Source organism: Chiloscyllium punctatum, chromosome 11 (genome assembly GCF_047496795.1).
Source record: "Chiloscyllium punctatum isolate Juve2018m chromosome 11, sChiPun1.3, whole genome shotgun sequence".
Taxonomy (NCBI): Eukaryota; Metazoa; Chordata; class Chondrichthyes; order Orectolobiformes; family Hemiscylliidae; genus Chiloscyllium; species Chiloscyllium punctatum.
In genome coordinates this window covers 49495445-49522366 of record NC_092749.1, presented here as the reverse complement: position 1 = coordinate 49522366, position 26922 = coordinate 49495445, and the positions used below count along the sequence as shown (strand labels likewise).

Genomic DNA, 26922 nt, shown 5'->3' with positions numbered 1-26922 from the left:
TAAGTGACTGTTGTAAAATCCCATTGTTTATAGAATGTTATGAATCTTAGCAGATTTATCTCTTCGCCCTGTTCACTAACTGTCCCACCTACTCAATTTCTGATGCATGTCAATTAAGCAGCATCCTACAATTGATGGAAGGATATCAAGTGGTTGAACCATTACAAATAAAGTTCACAAGTCTTTCTCTATTGCATCTGCCAGTTTGTAGAGTGCAATCATATTTAGTTACATACAACAGAAGTGTTGTCATTTCTGTAAATACAACCTCACTTTCCGTATTTTGTTTTACAAAAACCAGTGAAGGTTAAGTCAAAATGAGCTTTATATTAAGAAAGATCAGGATCTATGATTGGAAAAGCAAAATTCACTTTTCCTTCTGCATTAATTCACCACTTTGTTGCTGTTCAAACAGTAATAATCTTAGCATATTTTTCTTTTTGTAAATTTGATGAAAACTGAAGTTAACCTTTTAATATTAAAGGACATTGGTCACGGTTTCAGAATCTCTGCACAGAGTAGAGAGAAGCCCAGATCAAATAAATCTAACCTGCCTACCTAGATTTTCTAATTATTTCAAAGAAGAAACTGAGTGCAGGAAGTAACAGTTCAAAGGTTTTCTTTATGTCCTTCAGTTCTGCAACCAAATGAAGAAATGGGAATAAAAAAGCTTTCAACAATATTGGCTACTAATGAAGTTGCTCCATAGGTCTGCATCTTCATAGCATTTGTGACATGTTGTACTGCAGCACATCAGTACCACTGATGATTCAAAAGCAGCCATCCACCATCCAGATTTACTACTATCACTTTCACTAACAAAAGCAATAAGAGGCTGGAGTGCTGTGTATGTTTTCTAGGCTTTGATCATATTCCTGTTTATGTAGTATAACCAAAATTCCACTGAGTAGAAGAGGGGGCCTGACCAAATTGGAAAACAATGGCCACTTGACCCCAAATTTGAATCTTAAAAGTGTTTACTTCAGGAAAGGAAACTGAGGAAGGTAAAGAATTAAACACAAAGAAAAGGAAAATAAAATTGAGAAGGCAGACTAGAAATGAAAATCCTGCCATGACACCAGGTTTATTTGGGACCGTAACTATTAATGTTTAAATCCATGTTAGCAAACAAAGAAAACATATACTTTTATACTGGTACAAGTACTTTAACTGCTGCTATTTGTTTCTTGTACATAGATTTCAACTCTATGACAACTCCTGTGTAAGAGACTAAAAATGAAAATGTCCCTGAGATTCAGGGGTCCTCACTAAACAGATATCACTGCCAATCAAATAGTATCTCGGAAAATGGTCCCTAATAAAAACATTTTCCCATGAACTATACTGCCATTCAACTGAAATCGCTCTTCTCTCACAAATGTTTTTAAAAACATGCTTTTCTTTTCTCGAAAATTGACTGCTGTTGTGTAGTATAGTAGATTTGAATAAAATGAGCACACAACGCATTGCACAGTCTGGCGTAGGATTTCATTCACACTTCCACATACTTCAGAAATAAAATACACAGGATGTGTTTCACTGTGACACTCCTGCAGCCCGCAAAGAAAAACCAAGCTCTACACCTGTTCAGATTTTGTGCTAAGCATGGAGTGGCATTTCATCACAATCACTGTTTAACTGAATGTTTAGCCCTAGCATCTTGCACCATGCTGTCAGCCAGCAGCAGGGAGTCGTGAAGTTGTTGGCACATTTGATTTTACTGCCATTAAGATACCGACTTAATACACTGATTGTCCTAGGTCCCGTTTCAAATACTCCACGGTAACCACCTTCGCTTTTTTTTATGATGACACTGTGACAAGGTGATTTTATGCACTTGGATTTAGTAATAAAGATGTCAGTCAGACTAAGAACCATCAGGGCTCCTAATGAATTCATGTGGGGGAAAATCCAGGGGTCTGCTCACACATGTACATTTAAAGGGGTCACAGAGAGATGGAACAAGCGTGTAATTAAAGCCAATTTCATTAAGAGGAGAATCTGATAGGGTATAACAAGTCTGTAAAAAAAAAAAGCCTATTTCCTGTGGCTCGAGTATGAAAGACATGTCTTTAACCAGATCAGATTCTATAAATTGGTTGTCAAGAAAGGATTGTTGAGATTTATACCCATCTATCAACCGACAGAGGTAGCTGTGGCAGGACAGGCTGCTGCGACTCCCATCTGTAAAGCATCTTAAATCTGAAGAAGGCCATCTGCTAGAACAAATGACTCAAAAGCAAATTTGACTTATTGTTTACTTTTTTTAAAAAATGGAATGTTCAAATTCTAACTCAGTGGCTAGCTTTGAGAAGATTTCTAAATAAAGCCTCTTAAATCCCACCATAAAGGATCTAAAACCTCATTGCTATAAGTGGCAGAGCCACTGCATTACTTATAGCTTTAATCAGTTCAGCTCGGAGTAATTTATAATAAACATTTTCAACAATATTTTACTGTAAGCTCTGAAAATAATGTATGTGTACATAAAATATAATATACACAGACTTTACCACTAGATTTGATTTTATATCGTTTCACATCACTTTCAGTACAATGTTAATAATCCACTCAACTGGTAGCATTGTTCTCACCTTCTATTTTCTATATTGCGTCCTGCGTGCTTGAAGTGATAAAGCACACGTAGAAATAGTTTCCTTGTTTTAGCAAAGGAAAGGCTGGATTTTTGTTAAATTTGATTGTTAAATAAAATGTGCTAGTTTAACATACAGGGGTTTAGTCCTCACAAAACTTTTTGGCAATTATATAAAAGTAAATAACTTAACGCATTGCTTGTAACAGCACTTATCCTTGTGGTGATAAATATTAAACTATTAGAGGTATAAAGGCAATGGTAGGAAGCAACCAGAGCAAATGTGTCAAAACACATATCTTCAAAGATAGCTGGGATGTATAGCATCTTGAGCAGAAACTTTAATTTTAATGGCACTGAAGTTTGTTTGTACTGGATACTTCAATATCCCATCTCTGCATTGACCAAACAATGGTCAAGACGAAAACATACATGCACAAGGGCAATGTGGAAAACTAAGGTACAGGCTAAGTCTTAAAATAGATATTGTCATAATATTTGATCTGTCTGATTAACAGAGGATGAAACTACCATATTGTTTCTTTAGAGTCACAGAGTCAGGCAGCATGGAAACAGACCTTTCGGTCTAACTAGTCCATGTCGACTGTATTCCCAAACCAAAGTAGTCCCACCTGCCTGCGTTTGGCCCATATCCCTCCAAACCTTTCTTATTCATGTGCTTATCTAAATATCTTTTAAATGTTGTGACTGTATCTCCATCCACCACTTCCTCTGGCAGTTCATTCCACACACTAAACACTGTCTGTGTAAAAACGGTGCCCCTCATGTCCTTTTTAAATCTTTCTCCTCTCATGTTAAAAGTACACCCACTTGTTTTGAACTCCCCCACCCTAGGGAAAAAGACCCTTGCTATTCACCTTATCTATGTCCTTATAATTTTATAAACCTTTATAAGGTCACCCCTCAACTTTCCACGCTCCTGTAAAAAGAGGCCTAGCCTACCCAGCCTATCTTTACAACTCAAACCTTCCATTCCGAGCAACATCCTGGTAAATATTTTCTGAAGCCTCCCTAATTTAAAAATAGGCTTCCGATAGCAGGGTGACTAGAACTGCATACAGTATTTCAGAAGAGGCCTCACCAACGACCTGTATAATATCAACATGACATCCCAACTCCTATACTCAAAGGTTTGAGCAATGAAGGCAAGCGTGCTAATCGCCTTCTAACTAACTTCTCTACATGTGACTTTTTGTCTGGATACAAATAAAACAGCAGCTTTAATGCCAGGACAAGATGGTGTGTCTAATTTAATAATTTGGTTCCACTTATGTCAACTACTTTCAATTGCTTTATGTATAAGGGTCATATTTAGGCATTTGATTCCATTGAGAAATAAATGAATGAGCACTGCAGATGGATCACTTGACTAAAGAATGAGAAAATAAGTTCTGTCTTGGGCTGCCCAAACATTTACTCAAGTTTGAATTTACAATGTAAGCCATATTGCCAACATTTTTCAGGGTAGCCACGTGGCCTAATCCATTGACCAGAAAGTCAGGGACTGCATTTTACGATCATCACCTGAATTTGTGTCATTTACTCCTTTAAGGAATAAAGTCCACCAGAAGAGCTGTCTGATAATCAGATGGTTGATAACTCTTCAGTCGCAGCAGTGCCATCAGGAATAGTGGTCATTGCTGGTAATGCCACTGGCCTCGAGCATCTACAAGACTGAAGGCCCCTGTGCATGAATGGTCCTGTGGAAGATGTTCGGACCATTCAGGTAGGCCCAAGCAAGTTGGGGAAGAGTGTGACAATGATCAGTCATTAGGACAGAGCGCAAGAGTGGGATATTTCAGCAGCCTGTCTCACAAGGTGAGTTTGGGCTTCCCTGGACTATGAGATGCCTGATCAATTTGGCTCACTCCTGAGGAGGCTGCCTGAGCAAACAAGCAGCACCCCTTGTGGCCAAGTCTCCATCCATGATTGGAAAATACCAATGGCAATGGGAAGAAGTTCTAACGTAGCCCTCAATGTGCCCGAAGATACCTCAATTGGCCCAAGATGACTTGGGCTGCCTGCTCCCTTCCCTGACAATGACAAAACACCAGCAATGTGCAGGCAATAAGCACATCACCCCTGCCATCCCACTTAATTTTACCTTCCCAACACACACAGTCATGCCGTTCCTACCCACTTCCTGCACCCAGTAAAATCCCAGCTCATGATTCATGGTATCCCATCAGATGCTTGGCATTAAAAATGTTTCATTAAAAATATTGGAACTGTGAATGGCTTACTACAATATGTTATTAGAATGAAAAATGATGAATAAAATTGTGTATATAAATATCCAACTATGTAACTTATGTCGATGGAACAGTGGAATATAGCACTCAGTGAGGAGTACATCCAATTTACAGGAAGTATCTGGATACTTTAAGTCTTATTATAAATCAATATTTCCTGCTTTACAACATTATGATCAGACTTTTTTTTAAAAATTCTTCCTTTTACACAGCACTTACCATAAGCATAAATTCTATAAAATACAAATATAAACTCAAATTCCACCAATGTTCTCCAGTGCTGCGATCTTTGTAGCATGACATGCATAAAAAATGTCTTCAATTATTTAGTTTCTTCAGATTCTTCCTTTAATGAATACTTCTAAACAGTGTGAAATATAACTTCTATAATTATGTAACATTGTTAAGATTTTTAAGTCTTTTTCGTAGTTAATTTAATAAATTACTGTCTGATTGCAGCATTTTAAAACTGTGCCTACGAATTTAGAGTTGGTTGCTCTTTCTATGCTCACCCTATATTTTAACATTCTCTCTTAATTTGTTAAAATACATTAGTTATTCTATTTTGGTTTCAAAATCTCAATTACCTCAGTCCTCTAATTCCATATACCTGTCCTGAATCAGGAAGTTTGACAGACTGCTTGTGAATTTGTTCAGTATATTTTTCATTTTAAACAAGCCAACAGAGAAACTGCTAAAAAGGACAGGACAAGCAGGCTGATGAGGTTAGTGATGTTTTGTCAGGGCAAAGGGAAAGCAGGCCTACAGTGTGGAAGCAGGCCATTTAGCCCACCAAGCCCACAACAACTCTCTGAAGAGCATCCCACCCAGACCAACCCCCCACCCCTATAACCCTGCATTTCCTATGGCTAATCTACCTCACCTGTACATCCCTGGACACTATAGCCAATTTAATATTGCCAAACCACCTGACCTGTACAGCTATGGACTGTGGTTTGAAAGCAGAGCACATAGGAAAACGTGCAAACTCCACACAGCCTGAGGCCGGAATTGGACCTGGGTCGCAGGCGCTATGAGGCAACAGTACTAACCACCGTGCCACTGTGCCACCCATGTGGTGGAGAAATAGAAGTTATTCAATCAGTCAATCTCCTTCAGACATCAAGAGTCTCAATAGTGACTGAAGAATCAGCAACGAGCCTGTGCAGAGTTTTCTAAGAAGGTCTGCGGAAGCACATGCCAATCAGGAAGCAGTGAAGATACTGGTGGGCCTTCACCTGGACCTTAAGATCCTGAGGACAGAGGTGCCACCCAATGGGAGCTGCCACAGCATTATTTGATGAAAGCAGTGCAAATGAGGAGCAATCCTAGAGTGCCAAGGTGGCAGAGGAACCAGGACAGAGGTAAGTGATGTTTCTTGGATAAGGGGAGAGAGAGGGCTGAAGCATCAGAAGAAAAGGAAGGGATTGACTGCCAGTGAGAAACCCAGTCCCTCAATCCCACCACTTCACCTAACAAGTGGATAATTTGGTCTGTTGGGCGTGCTGCATGATGATAGACCTGTTTTCAGCTCCCAGTGCCAGTAGGATGACGTCTTTAAGTAGTTTTTAACTGGCCATGCAAGGACTCAACTGATGGTTGAGCAGTAACCTATAGGTTCTCATAACTAAAGACAAATTCTGGTAGAGCTGAGAAAGCAGGAGTTAAAGAGTGTGCAACCAGCCTGCCTAATTAAATATCGTACCTGCCTCCAACAGCAAATATTTTGCCCCATGTTTCAAGTCAAGACCTTTAATTAGAACTTGAGGTCGCTACCTGAAGTGTTAACTCTGTTCTCTCTCCACAGTTGCTGTCAAATTCACTTTTCCTTATTAGTTTTTAGCAAATCAAAATCTTAAACAAGTTTATAAATTCAAATTTACCAACCTTTCTAGCAGTTATTCAGTTACAATAATTTAGTTATCTCTTGGTAGAACCTTGCTCTGCGTAAATAGTTGCCATACTTCCCTAACTCAGAAATGTTAGTTACAACAGAAACACAATCACTGGCTGTGAAGTACTTTGATCCTGAGGATTTTTCTTCTCTTCATTTAATCATGCTGATCTTCAGTTTATAATCACTTGAAATTGGTCATTTACTTGTCCTTTCTTTGAGAAGCTTAGTTAGAATAGCTTGGTAGGATAACATAGTATACTGTATACAGTTCACATCTTCCAAATTTTGTACCACATCATTACAAGAAAATTGGGATCTCAATTGGACAATCCCTGAAAATCAGTGTGGAAATCATACTACATGATTAGCCACAACTGCAGGCTGAACGCAGGCAGTACACCAACTTGGACGCCTATACTTTGAGTGACATGAAGGTTTAGCCAGTATTGCCCATGCTGTTCAATGTTTGAAAGCGATGGTAACAAAAGCTACAACAGCTCCAACCTCTTAAAATTAACCTGTACTCTTACAGCAAGGTAAACTGTAAGTGGGGTAATTTGTGACTAAAGACAATCTGACCTGGAGAGAATGTGAAATGACACAACAGGGAGGAAGGGGATCTCCAAAATCTTCAGAGGGTGCACTGGTGGTTTTGATGGAGATGGGTGAAAAGCAGGAAAGATGTCCTGAGTGCACAAAACGCATTGTGAATAAATGGCCACAGAGGTCAATCAAGTTGTGAGGATCTGGATTCAATACCGCAAAAGGTCAATGACCTCACAAAAGTGATCAACCAAGAATGATATTTAGTTAGGTCAGACGGGGGGGGGGGGTGGTTCGACCTTGCTATCCTTCAGCTTCCTCCAGAATTACGTTCTAGAGTGGAAGGGACATGATTGACCTTTCATGTCAGCTGCAGGTAGGCAACCACAGCCAGCATGGAACTGAAACCATGTAGCTACCCTGCCACCTCCTGGGAATGACTGCATCCTTTGGTAAAGGTCATTTAGTGCTTGGTTGAGGTACTGGACATCAGGAAGTAGGGCACTCCACTAAGTGCCACCCTGTGAACTTGTTCCCAAACCCCTTCCTGCACCCCTCTCTCTGCAATTTCCATCCTAACTAAACGTGCCCCAAGCTCCAGCCAACATCACTTGCCTGTGGCCATGGCAATTCCTGGGTCTTGGCTCTCTGTCCTTCCAGAAGCAACCATGGGCTCCCTTAGCAGCTGCTCAGCACAACAGATTCTGATTGGTTAGCAGCTCTCCATTGGCAAAGTATCTTCATTCCTGGGAAAGGCCTCTTGCTGGCCTCATCACTGCCTGATCAAATTGAAATTCTGACAAAGGATCACAGGATTCGAAATGCTAACTTCTTTTTTCCCCCTCTGCACAGATGCTGCCAGACCAGCTGCGCTTTTTTTTTTTCTGTTTATGCTTCATGATACATCATCTAACAGCTAATGTTGCATCTCCCATTGCAGCAGAAACAGCAGCTATTTGACATCTGAAGCGAAAGCTCAGGTTCTTATTATAAAAAGTCAATTTCTTGGCATGCAAGTGCAGGCTGCTGTCATCATGACTGTGAACTGGGGTTCAAAGAGGTTTGCAGAATATCACAGCCACCCAGAAATCTGTCCTCCAACAGATTAGGAAGATTATGGAGCTATCACTTCAGGAAAGTGGCAGTGGCTTCATGCAGCATGAACTTTTTAGCCTCTCCCAGGATGGGAGCATTTGTCCTCCTTCCCCCCAGCCCCCCAGCCACTCTGCCCATGTGTTGCCTTTCAATATGGCTGCCACCCAAGCAAAAATGTTCCACATCACAGCCAGAGGGCCACAGCTGCTCTAAAGCTGTCCCCTAAAGCCAACTGCTGTGGAGTCAGCAGCTTTCCAATGGCCAAGGCACAGCCACTAGGGTAGCTATGTAGAAGCTACCCCAGTGTAGAGGAACAGTCAAAGGCACTAGGTGAATAGAGAGGGAGGAGACTAACTGACAACTCTTTGCCATATGGCATGATTTCATTTATAAATCTGAACTGCAGTGTTCATTTTGTAATGGATTTTTCTTTTGTATTGTGATCGAGGGGATGCTAATGATGGAGGGAATGTAAGATACGCGACTGCAGATGGCTGATGAATTAGAATACTGACGTCATAGTTGTAAAAGGGCGACCAAGACAGAAAGATTGCCCTCTCCCTTCCTCTTTCTCTTCTTCTATCTCCTCCATGTGTCATGCTTTTGATCCTTAGCTGCTTGCCGTACATCTACAGGTAAGGGTAACCCCACCCCGTTTTGGGGGAGGTTGAGCAGCACACAGTTGACCGCCAAGATGCTGGACACCTATTCTTCCAAGTACCATGGAGTGGCACAGGTAACAGAAAGCGTTTCAGCGTGCCAAAGGTCTGCTCCACTCTGTGGTAATGTGGCTTTCATTGCAGGTACATTACACACAGCAAACTGCCACAGAATGAAGGCATCATGACTGCTGCCAAAACACTGAGCACTGACCTGCGTAATTCATTTTGTTTGGTCACACACCGTCTGGGCCTTCGAGGTGATGAAATCCCTTTTAGTTCCAGTGTACAGCAAAGTTGACTTTTTGTGTTCTGAGGAAAAGTCATTAACCTTAAATATTCACTGTTTTTCATCCTTAGATTCTGACTGTCCTACTGAGTATTTCCAACATTTTCTCTTTTTTTATTATCTCAGTGTTGATACGTGGTTCCTGCAGAACTATGTGTACACACTATGGGGAATTATTCACTCTTCTTGCTTATCCTTGACAAGTGAGAATGAAATATAGAGAGGTCCTTTCGAGTATAGAGGGGTCAGTGATCTCCCTTACACAAGCTCAGATGGCAAACTGTGAGATATTGCAAATATATCCAGCTCCCATGTAGTCCTTGCCCTGTTCAGCATCTGAGATTGTGACTCGAGCTTGTGCCAGGTTTCAGTGAGTGCACGTTATTCTTTGCTGAGGCTCAAGATACAGAATTGCCCCCCAAAGACCCTGGTAAATTAGGTATCACTGCTCCCTTCATCTCACTTCTGGTAACATACTACTCCATGATCATTTTCCAAGGATAAAAGTCAAGAACGCATGCATATCTGGGAGCAACAAGCTTGTATAGAAGCCTTGAAGTTAGAATAAGATCCTCACCACCTGAAGAACTATTCCATGTGGAATTTTGCAACTTGCAACAATAGCTGGAAGAAACAAGCCAATAACTAACCTGTTGACCAACACTTTAAACCGTGGTGGTGAGTCATCCTTCCTGTGTCAATGTGTGTTCAGCTTTGATGGGTAAAGCAATGATGTTGGCTATAATTTTGAACTATAAAATAGTCACGTTGGCATTAAATCAGCATTCATGTCCCCTGATGTCAAGACTTACCTACTATACATACTTCAGTGGATGCCCACTGCATGTGCTCTAATGCCCTCACCAATATGGTGTCAAGTGTGAATGTGCCCATCAAGAATTCAGTTGCACATGTGCTGCAGGCCTATTGTAACAGTATTCCTAGCACACAAAAATCAGGTGCTAATAATAAGGATTTCTCCTCTATCATCTCCTCGATAAACATTCAATATGTTTACTGCATGTATCCCACATCACACTCTCTTTACCACATCACTGACTGTACTGGATGGCTAAATCAAGGGTTAGAAGCAATTTAGCATGGCTGAATGAAGCTTTTATGAATGGTAGTACAATTAACTTAATCGACTTGACAAAACAAGCAGTCACTGCCATATTTTGGAGCCCTTGCTAAAATTGCTAATACCTAACTCTGGTCTTATCTGAATTAAAACCAAAAGGTACATTTTGTAAAATTAAATTATGTGGGTAAAACATTTAGTGAATCTCCATCTCTTCATTAGTCAGTGCCTTTTTGTTCCTCCATCTGTGTAGCAGCAATACACTTATTACAGTTTCAGTGAATTTACAGTAACAAGACATTCCCTTGACAAATTAATCACTTCCCAAGCATTTTATCATATAAATAAAATATCACCTCTGGAGGGAAATCAGTTAAATCAGTTGATTTAACCCATCTATCAGTAAAGCCTAACGTGCTCCCATTTCTTCCAAAACAGATGGACTGTCCTTCTGAACAGGGACTATTATAATGCATTTCAGAATTGAAGGTGCATGATGTGGGTTGCTGAACATGTAGGGAATGGCAGTACATGGGAGCTGTAGTGTGTAATGTGGGGGTTACTAGATTCCACAATATATGCAGAAAGCTGCACTGATTGTAACAGAGCTATTCAGCTGGAGTGATCTTATTGGCTTGGAGGGGAGAAGCCAATCAAGAATCGCTCTTAACAGCTGATCCATGTGGCAATAAGACACCAGAATCCTTCATTGAGAATGAGCTGATGTTATTTCCATATCATGACAACTAATTGAGTTTCTGATCTGATGCACACAAAAAGTGAATCAATTCCTTTCCTTTGAGCCTAAGGTGAAAATATTCTCTTTCATGGATTGCTGGCAACTGTTGGATTATTAAAAAGTAAAATCAGAAATGATGGCTGTACAAAATAAAAATGGAATATGCTGCAGATTGACACAGTATTGCCAATACTGACAAAGATGAGATAACTTCTTTGCAGAAATGTGGATCTAGGTTTTCTCCTTCAGGTACTGATGTCCTACTATGTAGTTCAAGCATTTTCAATATCTGTCCACTGGCTAAAATGTATACTGCACTCCTAAGACACATTGTGCAGCGGCAATAGATTAAGACAGCTATACTGCAAATTGCTCTCGAGTGACGCTTGAACCAATCATTAACATGAACCATTGTTTTTAATTTGATCAGCTCACACACAGAACTGCTTAACAAGCAATACTCCACATTCCAAACCCAAACATGAATATTCAAAACTTGTTCAGAAGTTTAGTGATTTCTGGTTAGGTAATCTGCATACATCATTATGCAGCACATCCAATTTTCAACTAACCCTTTGATTATTTCTGAAGCTACCTGCTCCAGTTGTCTGAAAGGTTAGCAAGGTTCTGCCCTCTGCCAGAGCAGCAGCTGTGACCGTACAATTGGTTGCAGGATCCCACGGCTAAATAGGTAAATGCTAACACTTGTCAATGAGAGGACACAATTCTGCATGCAATTCAGTTACTCATTCCATAAACTTATATATGGGTTAGATTTGGTTTCATTATAATGTATTGTGCAGTAGAATAACACTCCAGCACTCACTGTCCAAGGGTCACACTTGAAAAACTACCATTTGAACAAGGTTCTGAAGATTCATTGCTCCCATGGAAATATAGCCAACAAAATATCTGTCCTGCAGTGAGGGGGAGGGAAACAAGAGGGAAATAATGAAAGAATAAGACACTGCACAAACCAGCAGGAGACACAGAAATTTACCAAAGGTGCATCCATGGAACAGCCTCAGGCCCCCACCCAGAGTCCAACCCAGTTTCAACTTGGGTATCATTCAAATTTTTATCAACAAGCTGGGGGTAATACCACTTAAGTCATAATAGCATAAAAATGATCTAGCAGCCTCTAGTGGCTAAACAATATTAGCACTGCAGCACAAATATATTTCCAATTGGTCCATCAGATTTTACACCCAGAAATTCAACACTCATAAGCCCCCACCCACCACCGTGCCCCCCCCCAAAAAAAACTGACTTAAAACATTGTTAGAGTGTCAAACTTCATATTAAAATTGGTTATGTGCAAACTAATTGAATCATTTTACATCTTCCCATGCAGCTGCTTGAAAGAAGCCATAGGTTTCTCAAATATGCAAATTGGAATCCTACAATCAGAATTAAAGTATGGAAGTTGGAAGCTGCCAAGCAAGTTTTACTCTCTACCTTTGATTATCCAGGAGAAGCCTAAACTCTGTGCATGTATTTGGTGCAAGTCAATTTGCTTGGTCATACTCTCAGGAGATTCTAGATCCAATAGAGGCAAGTTTCAGATCTCAATGAGTTAGAATTTGTGGATTTGGAAGTATTGCAGTTTATATGACTGTGAATTCATCATATATTAAAACCCATATCTGTTTGGCCAAAGTTAGATTTCCTGAAAAAGTGATTTTACATGATATTGCTGTTCTGAGAATACTCTATAAAAACTCTCTTGTCATGATTCAAACCAAAGTTAAAATCAAGAAAAGTAATTTTTACTTTACTTTGTCTCTACAAAATAAAAAATGTATTGAAAAGTTTTTCTTGTTATAATGTTCAACCAATGCACATTTTGCTGTCAGGCAGTAGCTCATGTCCTAACTGGTGAATTGAGGAATTTATTGTACTTAATTCGATGAACTGTTAAACATATAGAGCCATTCTAATCAGAAGGAATACAATTGATTCCTAACATTTAAAATGAACCTTTGCAGCATCTAACAAAAGTTCAAGTGTTGCAAACACCTACCAATGTGCAACATAAACTTATGGACAGATGTTGTCGTCTTTAAACTCCTTGTTTGATTCATTTCACCTTTTTGGTGCAGTATTTTCCACTTGTTTCGTTTCCATTACAAATCCCCTATCAGATTTGCAAAGAGTGCTCAGTAAGTAAATTGGTGACAGGGAACAATAAAATGTGCAGACCTGACACTCTGAAGAGTTTTGAACAAATTTGCTAACAATTAGCGTTCCTTTAACAGGCTGCTGTGCTGGAAATAAATCACATCCTTTTAACTTCATCTTCCCTACAAAACAAAAACAAAATACCATTCAGAACTGTTACTCAATACAGGCAAAAAGATGCCCTGTGAGGATCCAGGTGAAGATAATTTGGTTGTAATCTCCTCAGTGATCTATATACTGTATCTAAATCTATATGCAAATAGAAGCTTTCAAGCATTTAACGCAATCCCCAGCATCTAGGGTGAGAGCTTTCAGTTTACATTGGCTGCTTAAATAATTTACTCTGCTTGCTTGCCTACTGGCACTGAAGTTGCTCCGGTAAAACCCACAAAGCACACTCTGAATAACCAGATGGACTAACTATGCAGCAGGTGGGACAGATGGCACATAGCCCTGTCTGACGCTGGTCGCTTCAGCGCGAACTAGCTTCCTTCCAGGTATATTAGCGTCAATCCAGCACTGTCAGAATTATGCTGCTTTTTTTGGACACTGCTATTTCATGTTGGAGACTGCATTGACCAAAGATCTCTGTCACTGTCCTGTTTGGTTCAGCACAGCTTAAAATTTGCTGCAAGATTAATAATTCTACTTTCTTTGGAAATGAAGTAACAGCTAACCTTAATATATATGCTCCAAGTATAAACAATCCAGTGAAATTATTTTAGATATGTATCAGAAAAACTGGAGAACATGCATGAGGCAGTCGATTGGGCACCTAACAATACATGTCTTTCATGAATTTTAAGTTATCTTTTTTATGCCCAAAATGACAAAGAGTATTTGTCCATTATATGTCCTTAAATTTTTAAACCTGTCAAGATATAAATCACCTATATATTGCAATTATTCATTTTCTTTTATCAAAGCAAGGTTTGTGGGGATATGGGCCAAGTGCTAGCAAATGGGACTAGATTAATTTAAAATATCTGGTTGGCATGAACGAGTTAGACCAAAGGATCTGTTTCCATGCTGTACATCTCTATGACTATGACTCTAAGTGTCTCATAGCATGCTCTGCATCACATTCCTAATTTTAAAAATATTTTCCTTACGTTTTCCTCAGGTCTGTACTATCTCTTTCATTAAAGCTCTGTTTTATACTACTGGTCTAAACCGATGGCTGCAAAGTATAAAGTTGAGTTGGCAAAAGTCATATTGCAGGATATAAATCACTTTTCCATGCTATTACAAATCCCTGCTCCCTGTTGTGTGTTTTAACATTCATGGCGAGTGAGTTGGAGCATCGATCTTCTCATCAGATTAAAAATACCCAATGTAAAATTTAGAAGATAATTAGATCTTTCAACAGATCAACCCAGACTCACAACAATTTGGGGTGATATTGCACCCTATTCCCAGCCCAAGATTCATTTGACAGGTATTACAGTTGGGTTTGTAATTGACCCAAGTTATTCTGTACCTTTCCAGCTGACATGCAATGGAAACTGTTTCTCATCAAGGCCAGAGTGTAAAAGTATTTGCAATCCAAATCAAATAAGAGCTTGGAGCAGAACGCTTTGCAAAAACAAACCAACAAAACCTTTTCGAATTCCAGTCTATATTAATTTGATAATCTAATTTTTCTTTTGTCGAAAGCTTTAATAATTTGAATAAAAATTTTAAATGCATTAATTCCTTGGCCTTTTTTTAAGCTGGTAGGGAGGGGACCTTCCTAAGGCACCCTGCACTTTGTTTAGGAAACAAACCAAGCCCAGCGGAAGAACGCTTCTCGCTTTGCTTTGGTCTGTTTGGGTTGTCCACATCCTTCTGGCACAAGCCTGTTTTTGCATTGTACACACCAGCTGCTGACTAGATTTTGACCAAACTATTTTGTTTTAGGGAGTGACTCATATCATGCACACAAACAACCTGATTAGACCCAACTCAATCCGGAAGGAAAATAGGCAAAAGAAAGAAAAACAAAAGGCAATTGGGGTATGAACCACTGTCTTCCATGAGAATGAAAGTTCCTATCTTTGGCCCCGAGTTGTTAAATTCTCACAAGCTATCAAAGCTAACTATTATCTTCCTTTATCTAAGCTTTGTGTGATAAGTTTTGGTGGCATGCCACTGAAGATCAACATTATTCCGTCAAGACAAATTTGAGATACATACAAAATACAAATCTGCAATTTATTATGCTGATTAAAAAGAATAAGGTGCTGCAGTGGTTACTGCCCCTTCAAATGTGCTAACAAAATCTAACTGTTTGAAGGTCTAATGTGTTACATTGAAGATTATATTGTCCACCATAAAATTAAAATCTGGCTTCCTACCCATGCCTGAACTGAGGAATTAAAAAGTACTTGTCAAAAAGGTCCACAGATGAATTACAATATCCACAGGGACTATCCTGGAGTTCAGCAGCAGCAGTAAACTGAAGGATTATGGAATTAGTGCAACTTATAAGCTTTTGCACCTAAAAATGTTTTAGAAACAAATCCCATTTTTTAATAAAACAGTCTTCAACTATCTGAAGTAATTTTGAAACTTTTTTTCAGTATAAAAAACAAAACTTTGGAGCTTAGAAATGAATTCTTTTATATGCTTACTGGAACAAATTGAAAAAATAACCCTCTGAATTGCATGCTTGCCTAAAGCAGACTGAATGAAAATGAAATTGCTGTACTAAATCGACTTTGGGAAAAGGTAGTCATTTTACGCATGTCTCCTCAGCTGAATTATCCAACACTGTCACAAGGAGAAAAAAAAATGTGAACACTGAGATGCCACAGCATGGCTTACTGCTGTTTGAACTGAAATCCAAAGTATGAATCATTGAGTTTCACTGATGTAAAACTTGGTATTTTATTCACACTGGGTAACAAGCTGCCTCTAGAAATGATTGCCCATACCTATTCAAAATGTATCAACATTTCAAAGCTCTCATCATTTTACAAAGTAGCTGAACAGGACAATTTATACATTCTATATTTTCTGGGTTACCAGATGTCCAATCATGATATAATAGTGTCACAAATGAATATAACCAAATTAATAAATGCAGTCTTTGCCCAGTAAAATTGTAAAGGCTTGTTTGACTTGTGCCATTAACATAAAATATATATCAAGTTGACATTTATTTTCTGAATTCCTGAATTTTGTGTTTGAATATTGTACAAAATTATTTGTAAAAAAAAATCAAGGTAATGTACAAGTTAGACTAACTATAATGTATGAATGAGTAGCTCAAAACAACACTTGGATCTTTAGCAGTGCTAATGTATAAAGGCACTGTTTGAATTATCTGCATGAGAATTCAGACTGGACAAATGGACAACACTGGCATTGAGCTTCAAGTGAAGCTGGACATATAGTTGTTCTGAAATGTCTTATCTGTGTAACCTGCTGGGATTAGTTTAACACAGTAAAGCCAATTATAGCACTTGCCAGTACGCCAGCTATCTCCAACCTCCTCCCTCCCCCCATATACACACTTTTATGTCTGCAAACTGTCCTTAAGTGTGGAGTGAGCCTTTCCTCTTGTTTTCCAGAAAGAATAATAGTACAAATTAAGCCAAGTGTACGCTCTGATTCAGCAGCATGTTGAAGTAGGCAAAGACCCATTCCATTTGTGGAGCTGTGGCCACATGATTGATTGGACAGGTGTCATTCATACTAATGTTAAAACCTGACAGTGCTGATCTGTAAGGCTCTACCGACTAATACAATCTGAAGCCAATTACATCGCTCCATATGGGTACAGTAAAGAGGCCACCGCAACAAAGAGTTGCACCCTTCTCGTGCCACAACAGCTTACGCGGTCATTTAAGGAAAGGCCATTTTGTCACAAAAGAGCTAAATCTGCCTCACTGCATCACCCTTTAACATGTCTTATATCAATTTACATTTTGCTTATACTTGAGGTGACACTTGATAATGGCTGAACAGGTATTTCAATATAAACATAGAAGGGAGAGAAAGAACCATCAGGAATCAACTTTCTTTTTGCGTCACTTAAAGTCCAGGGAGGGAGAAGCAAAGGAAGAGGCAATAACTGAGCATCAAACCAGTGAGATTGTTCATGTCGGAGCTACATTATCAAACACACGTGAAGTATGATTGGGGACACAGGGGGTAAATATTTCACTGCCAGACAGTATTGAAAGCTGCAATTCATTTCTCTCTCGGTTTAGGACAATGACAATTTAATACAAGGCAAGTGAATGTAAAAGAGATAATATTGCACAAACTGCTTCACTGTAATCGGCTATTTCCTCTGGAGAGCTTAACCACTGTGACACAGGGACACGTTGAGCAGATCAAAAATATATTGTTTTTCTCAGAGTTTGCAATTAAAATATTGTAGCTAGCCTTCTGCAGCTCTATAACGTTTAGTGAATATAAAAACGTGTTAAAAATAGCTTTGGTAGGAAATGAAATCAGGAGTTGTAAAGGCTTTATTTTTACTGCAGGTTAATTACTGTAGCATAGGAGGCTCTGACAACAAAAGAGTGCAGAAAAATACATTTAAATGAATACTCTAAATAGCCGTATTCCCTGCAAATGCAAGGTTGTTACAATGTATGTCCTGCATCTTTGGAACATCTGACCTCTTGCAATATTTAAAGCTCTGTGCAAATATGCAAAATCATGCTGTTACAGCAGGAAAAAAACTCCGATATTTTGAGATGTGTAGGTATTTTCATACAGGTTTGTGACGTTCGTCTTATACCGAGCCTGTTGCTGACTTGAACAGGGGCGATCATTTAAAGAGATGAATGATACAATGAAAAGTGAAAGAACTTGAGACAAGTTGTCAGCTAACTGATATCAAGGAACAGCTTATTTCCCCCGTCCCTTTATTTTGCTGCAAGCTGCCACAGTTAAAAACCCTTTCTTAGATTCAAAAACAAAGACCATGTGTGTGACTTTCATTACACTAAACAGATCATATTTTTAAAAAATCATACAAATTAGCTTTTAGAGCAAAAACAAAAGCATTTTTAAATATCATTGCGTCATTAAAAATAAGCATTCAAAATTTCTGTATAATAGATACAGAAACTACATATAGCATTTGACAATGCAGTCCTCGCCCATTCCTTTGGCTTTCTCACATCTTTGGCTAAATTACAAATAGCAGCACAATATGCAGTAACAGTAGACTGCTTCTGGGAATCTGGAGATAATTCAGAGAACATCCGTTGCACAGACAGAGTGGGACATAATCCTGGCACAAAACATGCAAGCAAGCAGCACAGACACACAGGGACATACACATATCCAGCAAACCCCTATAGCCCTGCAAAGAACCCAGAATGGAAAAAAAAAGGTACCTACTCTTCGTCGTAGTGAAGAGAAAAAGATTCAGGGAGACAAAGTTCTACCAAATCCATGTGCGCTCAGCACCATTATTCGAGCCTACACTCCTGGCAATAAATCAAAGTTCCCTGACAGAGTGGCGCAATTAACACAAATGTTCTCTGGTGACAGCCTATAGGCAAAGCCAGCTGGGACCAGGCTCGCACTCTCCTAATCAAGGTCTTAAAGTCCCGATTGTAGCTTATTAATATGAAGCAGGTCTTTACATATGCAATCCCCGACCTCACCAGTCATCGCATTGGTGGGATTGCAGCCACTCAGAGTAAAGCACTGCAGACAGGACAATTCCGACACAAGCTTAGGGAAGCAATGCAGGTACAGTAGGCGGGAAGTCTGTAAACTGGGAGGAGGGAAGCAAAATTCCACAGCCTTATACAGTGTAGCATCTGAAACACAATTTTCTATTAGTCTGAAAACAGTGTTCAAAAAAGCTTAAAGGGACAATATCCATTTGCTTCTTTGCGAAGTTACAGTAAGCATAACTGTGTTAACAGAATGCATTTTACGACAAATCTGTCACAATTATTTTATCTGTAATATTATCAATACAATTTTGTACAGTAGAAAAAATTCTCTTGATGTATATTTACAGAATGTATTACAGTAAGTCATTTTAGCATCTTTTCATGTAAAATACACAAAGGGGTGTTTTCCTCTATTTAAAGCTGAACTGTCTTTCCCAAAAGTCATATCTGTATAGCTTTGCTCAAAGCAGTTTATAGGCAAGCACAGTGCTCTTTTTCTTAAATGATTAAAATCTATATCAAAATGCACTATGATCTGAAAGCTGCTCTTAAAGGGCTCTCTTGTCATTTTTACCTTCTCAAAATTTATACGCCTATATTGTCTTATAGTTTTATATGCTAACCAGCTACATTACGTACACATTTTCAATTTCCCAATGTGGCTTTTTTTTTCTTTCTCACAAAATCAGAAGAAGAAAGCTGAGGTATCACATTTACACCTTCCTGTCCAAACTTGGAAAGTAAAGATTCACTAGAAGTATGATGATAAATGCTTCCCCTGTGCAAACACCAATGTCTTTACTGTGTTGACATGAATTGCTTGCTACAGAGCAATACAACAATGTGGCTTGAAGCAATAGTACAAAGGCTAACTGGCGTCAAACCCATTGCAAGAACTGTTCTGAAATACAACTCCTCCAATCATGGTCTCCTTCAAGTGCTGCGAGCTCCAACAGCTGGCTGTCTCCCTGCATTCCGTTAACCCAATGTAAACCCTTTTTACTGTCCAAAAGCAAAGCTGCCTTAGAATTGCTTCTGATGTTAAATTAACCATTCTGCAAGTGCAGTAGTGCTGGCAGTTGCTTTTTTGCAAGTGTTTCCGAAAGATTTCCAATCCAAGTTAAAAATATTTAACAAAGAAAAATTCTGTCCAAATACAGTGTAGATAATGGCCAGATTCAGTTTAGTTTGCAGATTTCATCAATATACTATTTCATTGTATCTATACTGTAGAAATGAATTGTCCAAATACATTTGCCATTCATCAAAGACCAAGTGCTTGCTCCCTCGTAATTGGTGTTACGATTCACAGATTTGTCTAACAAAATAGAAAATGTATTTGGAAACTAAACTTCTGCACTTCTTATGTTTCTAGTTTTCATATGTTTTTTATCTTCCAATTTAAATTCAACTTATCCAAAATTCAAATCAAACACTGATTTAATGTCATTACTCACATACAAAAAGAATGCCATTTGAAAACGGCATTAACTGGTCAATTTGGAAGTTTCTGGCATTGTAGGCAATGCAATAGTCCTTTCCCCAGATTTTCACAGCCAAGATACATAAACTCTCCTCACACTACACTTACAGTTAGCTCTTCAGGTAAAACACCACATGATTGCACCAGCTCCTTTGACTTTCAAACCACCCAAGCAAATATTTTAAACAGAAATGAGATGTTTGTTTTAGTTCCAACATATCTCTTTATAAAAAAACTTGTATGTAAACAATGACAAAACATCTTTTTTTATCCTTTCTGATTATGAACAGGAGGAGCAACCATGCACCTAGTTCCATCAATCGCACATGACCAATCCTTGATATTGCTATATGCTATACTGACAGTACATACCGACAATCTACTTCATCTCTGATGTGCTGCTTAGAAGAAATGTTATCATGTGCAATGGCCTGGATCATGTGGTATTGACCACCCCGACACATTTCATATTTATTTGTGTCAGATTCAGCTTTTTGGTGTAACTGTGTCAACTGGCCACATCGTGTACCAACAGAACCTGCAGAATCTGCTTCGGCATAGACCCAGCCACTTTGCACTTGTCAACGTGAGAATTCTGCATCCTTTCTGAACACAAACTTTACATTAACCCAATGTTTGGCAATAAGCGCAGAGGAAAGCATAAGCAATCTGCTGTGTATTCGTATACAGAATACATTTCTTCATAAGGCCAGTGTAAACATGTCATTGTTCAATGGTGTGACATGGAAGTAGTCTCATGACCACACAATGTCTACCATGTAAAAATGCTGCATTTCATGGAGATGGAGCTCACAAAGAGTTTTAGCAACGTCTGCACTTACTGAAACTGGGCACCCTAAAAATGTAGTATTGAACCATGCTACATATCTTTCTGACACGCTGATGAAAGTATTAACAAAGATTTTCCACCCTCCTAAATAAAATGACATTTCCATAAATAAATTGGTGGCATTGGCTAGTATATTTGTGCCAATTATTATCCATATCTCAGAACTGTCCAACTATTACATCCAACCAGGCATAACACTCATTAATTGTGGGAAGTACATCACAAATTGTATAAAAATGGTATCACATTCACGAAAGCAGAATATTAATTTATAAATTAATTCAGATTAATATCAACTGCTTCACTAATGACCAATGCACCCCTCAGCACAACTACGTTAACCCATAAAATACTGGTGCCCTTTTAAAATATTAACTTTGTGCAATACTCTTTATGCACTAATGATCTGTAAATTCAAGAATATAGAATGAAAAATGCAATAATTACCCAATTAAAAAATTTTGCTCAAATGGATGTAAGTGTTGTGCTTTGCGTTGCCATGCTGTAAGGGTCACAGGTGTCTTCTTATGTATATCACAAATGCAAAATATTCAATACAATCTTGAAAAGAAATGTTTTAACAAACTAATATTGTAAAATAGAATATGTAACCAAGTAGCAGTGAAGCAATAAGGTCCTTCAAATACCGATTAATGTTTAGTGAAGCCTTTAATAAGTCACATTTTTATTACTGAAAATCTGACAAGGAAAATATCAGCTGTTCTGCTTGTGAATGCCCGAAATAATCCAAATTCATTCCTTTTAGATCTGTTTTTAATAAATCCTTGAAAGTATTTAAAAAGATGAAGATCATAAAAAACAAATTATGCAGATCAACATGAATCAAATAATTGATAAGAATGGGGGTCCCTTTAGCTGCCAGGTGATAAAATGAGTGTTGCCATGTATTTGCATCATTTTGTGGCTCACCTTTTGTCTTTATGCACATTTAACAATGTAAGACATTTTATTTTGAACAGTTTCTTACTGCCATCATTGTCAGCAGGAGTTTTAAGTATTTGGGGGTGGGAAACCACATCAAAACACAAACTATATTGACCTGATTCTAAAATCATGCTTTTCATAAGTGCTTGCTGAATGTTTTGTAATCACTGGATTGAAGGAATGTTTCTACTGATTACAGAATGTACCCAAAACATTCTTCAGATGGACTTTTGCATCACCTGCAATTTTACATTTACATCACCTTGCAATCCCAAAATCTTAATCAGAATGTTTAACAAACTTCTGTATTTAAAGCACCTGTGGTTTAATAAATTATAAATCTTTTTAATAATCGCTTTCAAGTAATTCTCATTTAATTATCCCAGGTTTCCTACAATAAACAGCCAGGCCATTTATTTTGACCAAGAAGATTCTGGATTTAGTTTTATTTCACATCAGCTGTAGCAGAAGACATTTCAGGAATGTTGTATTATTTAACTGTGATCAGTAGCTTGAACACCGGTTGCTAAAATATCCAGCTATTCCATTTTTGACAATAGAGGGCAGTGATGACTCTATGCTTCCTTCCAGAAAGCACAATGAATATCTTCAATGCTGTTAATCTGCAAGTACAGACTTTGCCAACATACATTTACCTTAAGAAAGCAGAGGAAATAAAAGAAAGGCCACATTCAGTTACAGAGTTTACTCTCAAAATGCACATTGTGGCCCAAATTCATAAGAACAACTGATAAAATAATCTCCATGTGATCAGACAATGCAATTGTCACATTGAAAAAAGGTAGCAGGTCTCAGGCACCCTACCATTTTGATATGTTAATAGATCTTCTGGGCTTGTGGGGGTCTGCTTTTATTGCTATTAAAACTTCATCAATAAATCAAGTGATGAGTACATTCAGGAAAAAAGATTCTAAATGTTCACCCCATTTAAACCCAATGATAGTACTCGTACAGTGGAAAAATAATTTACATAAGAAAGCATTCTTTACTTTGGATCTGTTTAATACCAGAATTGTTTAATGTCCCACATGGAAGGGAAGAGATTCCAATAAGTTACTTGATATAAGCAAGTCAGTTTTGTAATTTTTACAAAAATATAACTTTTCAAACTAAACACGGTATTTCCAGGGCTCCAGTTCCAACATTGTATATGTACCATATTGGTATACATAATATCAACTTTAGCCTTTTTAAACTACCAAAGTGAATTGGGGCTTTCCATTTCATATCAGCTAATCATAAGCCATAGCTCTTTAGCCACTACAATATATTTAATCCCGCGCTTCATACGCACTCCAAATAATGCATAGCATCCAGGTAATTAAAAATGTCAATTAATTAGGAATCAAGCAGGGCCCCACCACCTTCTCTCCCAGGCCACATTTTGCAGATTACTTTATTCATGTGTCCTTGACGTAACAGTTGCAGCAACTGAAGCTTTTGAAAGAGACATTACTTCTGACACATGGTGGAAATATATTGAAAATTATAAGTGAAAGTAGTCGTTATGGTTTATAGGGCACAGTCAAGTCTTTACCCTTCCTGATGTTCCCACCAGTACTTTTCCACAAGGCTTAATCTCACCACTAACCCTACTTAAATATGCAAATTAAGAGTTCTTGCATGTTATTTCACGACTGCATTTATTTAATATTCATGTAACCATTGCCTAAATGGCATAATGCAAACTTCAAACACAGAAAGTCATAATTTCAAGTTACGACCTTTAAGACCACACCCAGAATGATTGTGGTGGATTCATACCTAACCAATGTCTGCAGTGTTTACATCCTACAATCCTGAATTCTTGAAAGTTCAGCAAGGATGGCACTGAGTGTATGAAAACCACTACAATGATATTTCTCGTATTAACTATAAATGTATTCACAGTGAACCCCATCTGATTTGAAACCCATATTTGCATTTTTGTCCTACCCAAGCTTTACCAGCGTAAGTCAGGCACAAAGTACTTATACTCACATAAACAACAATCCTGAGGTAACAGGATTTGCAATTCCAAAGTTAATTACAGAATAGCAGGCAGAGAAGGATCAAACTGGTGGATTTTGTTTTCCGCAGATAATCCAGAGAACTAAGGAGATGGACAATAAACGCTAGCCTTGCCAGCAATGTCCACACCTGTGGATGAATCTTTAAAAATTCTTGAATGAAAACTTTAATGTATTCAAACTAAAAATAATACTTGAAGTATTTTATCAATTGCAGCTAAGTGTATTACTTTTTCTGGGAAGAATGGCATGGAAACAGACCCATCTGTCCAACCTGTCCATGCTGACCAGATAACACAAATTAATCAAGTCCCATTTGGCAGTATTTGGCCCATTTCCCTCTGATCCCTTCCTATTCATAGATTCATCCAGATCCCTTTTAAATGTTGTAATTATACCAGCCTCCATCACTTCCTCTGGCAACTGATTCCATACACCACTCTATGCATGAAAAAGTTGCCCCTTAGGTTTGTTTTAAATCTTTTCCTCTCACCTTAAACCTGTGCCCTCTACTTTTGGACTCCCCCATCCCTATGAAAGACCTTGTCCATTTACCTTATCCATATTCCTTATGACAAACCTCTACAAGGTCGCCCCTCAGCCTCCAACACTCCAGGGAAAATAGCCCCAGCCTATTCAGCGTCTCCCTATAGCTCAAACCCTCCCAACCCTGGCAACATCCTTGTAAATCTTTTCTGAACCCTTTCAAGTTTTACAACGTCCTTCCTTTAGCAAGGAGACCACTGTATTCCAATAATGGCCTAACCAATGTCTGTACAGCTACAGCATCCCCACCTCTCCACCCCCCCCCCCCCAAGGTGCCCCTCCCTCTCTCACTAACCACACCCCCATCAGTGGCCAGTGAAAGCAAGCATGCCAAATGACTTCTTCACTATCTTGTCTACCTGGGATTCTGCTTTCAAGAAACAATGAACCTGCATTCTAAGGTCACTATGTTCAGCACCAGTCCTCAGGACCTTCCCAGTAAGTGTATAAGTCTGGAGAAACAACAGCCAGGCAGTCAATAGGAAGTGGCTACCAAGCCAACCATTATATTCTATATGATAGCAAATTGCATTTCTATACCAACCCTCATGTAGAGGCCTCGGAGCAACATCCTCACAACAAATTCTTCTGTGGTCATAATAAAAACTAAATTGTACCTCTAAGCCAGCAAATATTGTAGACTATTTTAAACAGTTGGAAATTCAATATGAATCTGGCTGAATTTAAGAGAATGCAACATCACCATTCAACTGATTTAATCTGCAGACTGGGAGGAGGTTGGGTGAGGGACATGCAAGGAAACATTTCTCTAAATCAGACCAGTTCAGCAGTCTTAAGAGTTATCAGCAGACTGGAACAATCTGTGTATTTAAGAATTTGCACAGAGCCTGCATTGCCACTGCCCAATACCTTAACTGGAGTGGTGCTAGCAAGAGGGCTTGTTTAACCCCTATTATCTGAAAGCAGCTACACAAGGGACCACATACAGGAGCATGTGCGCGCGCGTGCGCGCACACACACACACATACACAAAACCTGAGAATCCTGATGCATTACAGTATAGCACTTGCAAATAAATGTGGTCTACTGAGATATGGTCCTTCTAATCCTTATCTAAATTGCAATTAACACTTCACAGCTACAGATATCTGCGCAAAACCCAAGCTGTGTTCTGTTATTTTTTTTGTTATTGGACGAAAATCAAATCAATCTTCAAACAGGATTGGAATGAAAGAGGCTGATCTCTAATTGCACGAGCAGATAACAATTTCATACTTTCTGCCCAAGTACAGCCATCAGGCTGCAGGAGGAGCAAATAAAGAAATTAACAGGAAACATTGCCACTGTATAACATTTCATTATATTCCTCATCATATGCCAGATAACAGAGGGCAAATATTTGAAAAATAAACAAACAGTCGTAATGCTGAAAGAAACAGAGCATTGTGTTTTGTGTATAGGTTTACTTTCTTCAAATAATTTGTCACCCTTGATAGTCACAAAATGAAGTCATGAGGGCTTCATAAAGGAGTGTTTATGAATTTCTTATCAAAATCTCATGTGGCGCCATCCCAATTATCAGGTAAGAACAATCATATTAGAAAACACATCGGCTGTTTAATGTAATTTGCAATTGTTAAAAAAACAAACAGACGTACAGTAATTCCATTGCAATTAATCTCCAATCTAAACATGGCAGCGCATAGAGAGAGAATAAAATACAGTCTGTGTTAACTGATGCAGGCCTCTTAATCTACCATGACTGAATGCGCTTATCATCTCTGCTACACTTAGCTAAGTTATTTCTTTGTCCAAACATTAAGGGGAAAAAAAATCAATTCAGCTCAGGTTTTCCCACATCTTCATATCACTTCTCATCTGAACTCTATGGAGGTAGAATTTCAATTACCTTGGAGAACTCCCAACGAGCCAGGATGAACACGGTCCTCCTGGTCACAGCCAGTAATTGTAGAGGGGTCTGCATCTTACATTTGATGATATGGCTTACAAAAATAGATATTTCAGTTATTTGATAAAGGTATAAAAGTCTTCATAGGAACATTGCCATTATTTCTCTGCTCTGTCAAGCAGCACATGAACAACTAATTCTGTTACTTTGTAAATGTA

At 38.6% G+C, this 26922-nt stretch overlaps 1 protein-coding gene across 11 annotated transcripts in view; it reads right to left on the bottom strand.

Moving 5' to 3' along the window:
- Positions 1-26922, bottom strand: part of esrrga (estrogen-related receptor gamma a) — a 241379-nt gene that overhangs the window by 79352 nt on the left and 135105 nt on the right. Inside the window, exon 1 of one of the 11 annotated variants that reach the window (XM_072580773.1) lies at positions 18694-18900. The exons of the other annotated variants lie outside the window; for them this stretch is intronic. Within the exon in view, the coding sequence (XP_072436874.1) occupies positions 18694-18749 (56 nt within the window). The 5' untranslated portion in view covers positions 18750-18900. Of the gene's footprint in view, positions 1-18693; positions 18901-26922 lie in introns of those variants that run through there. 11 annotated transcript variants of the gene reach the window in all.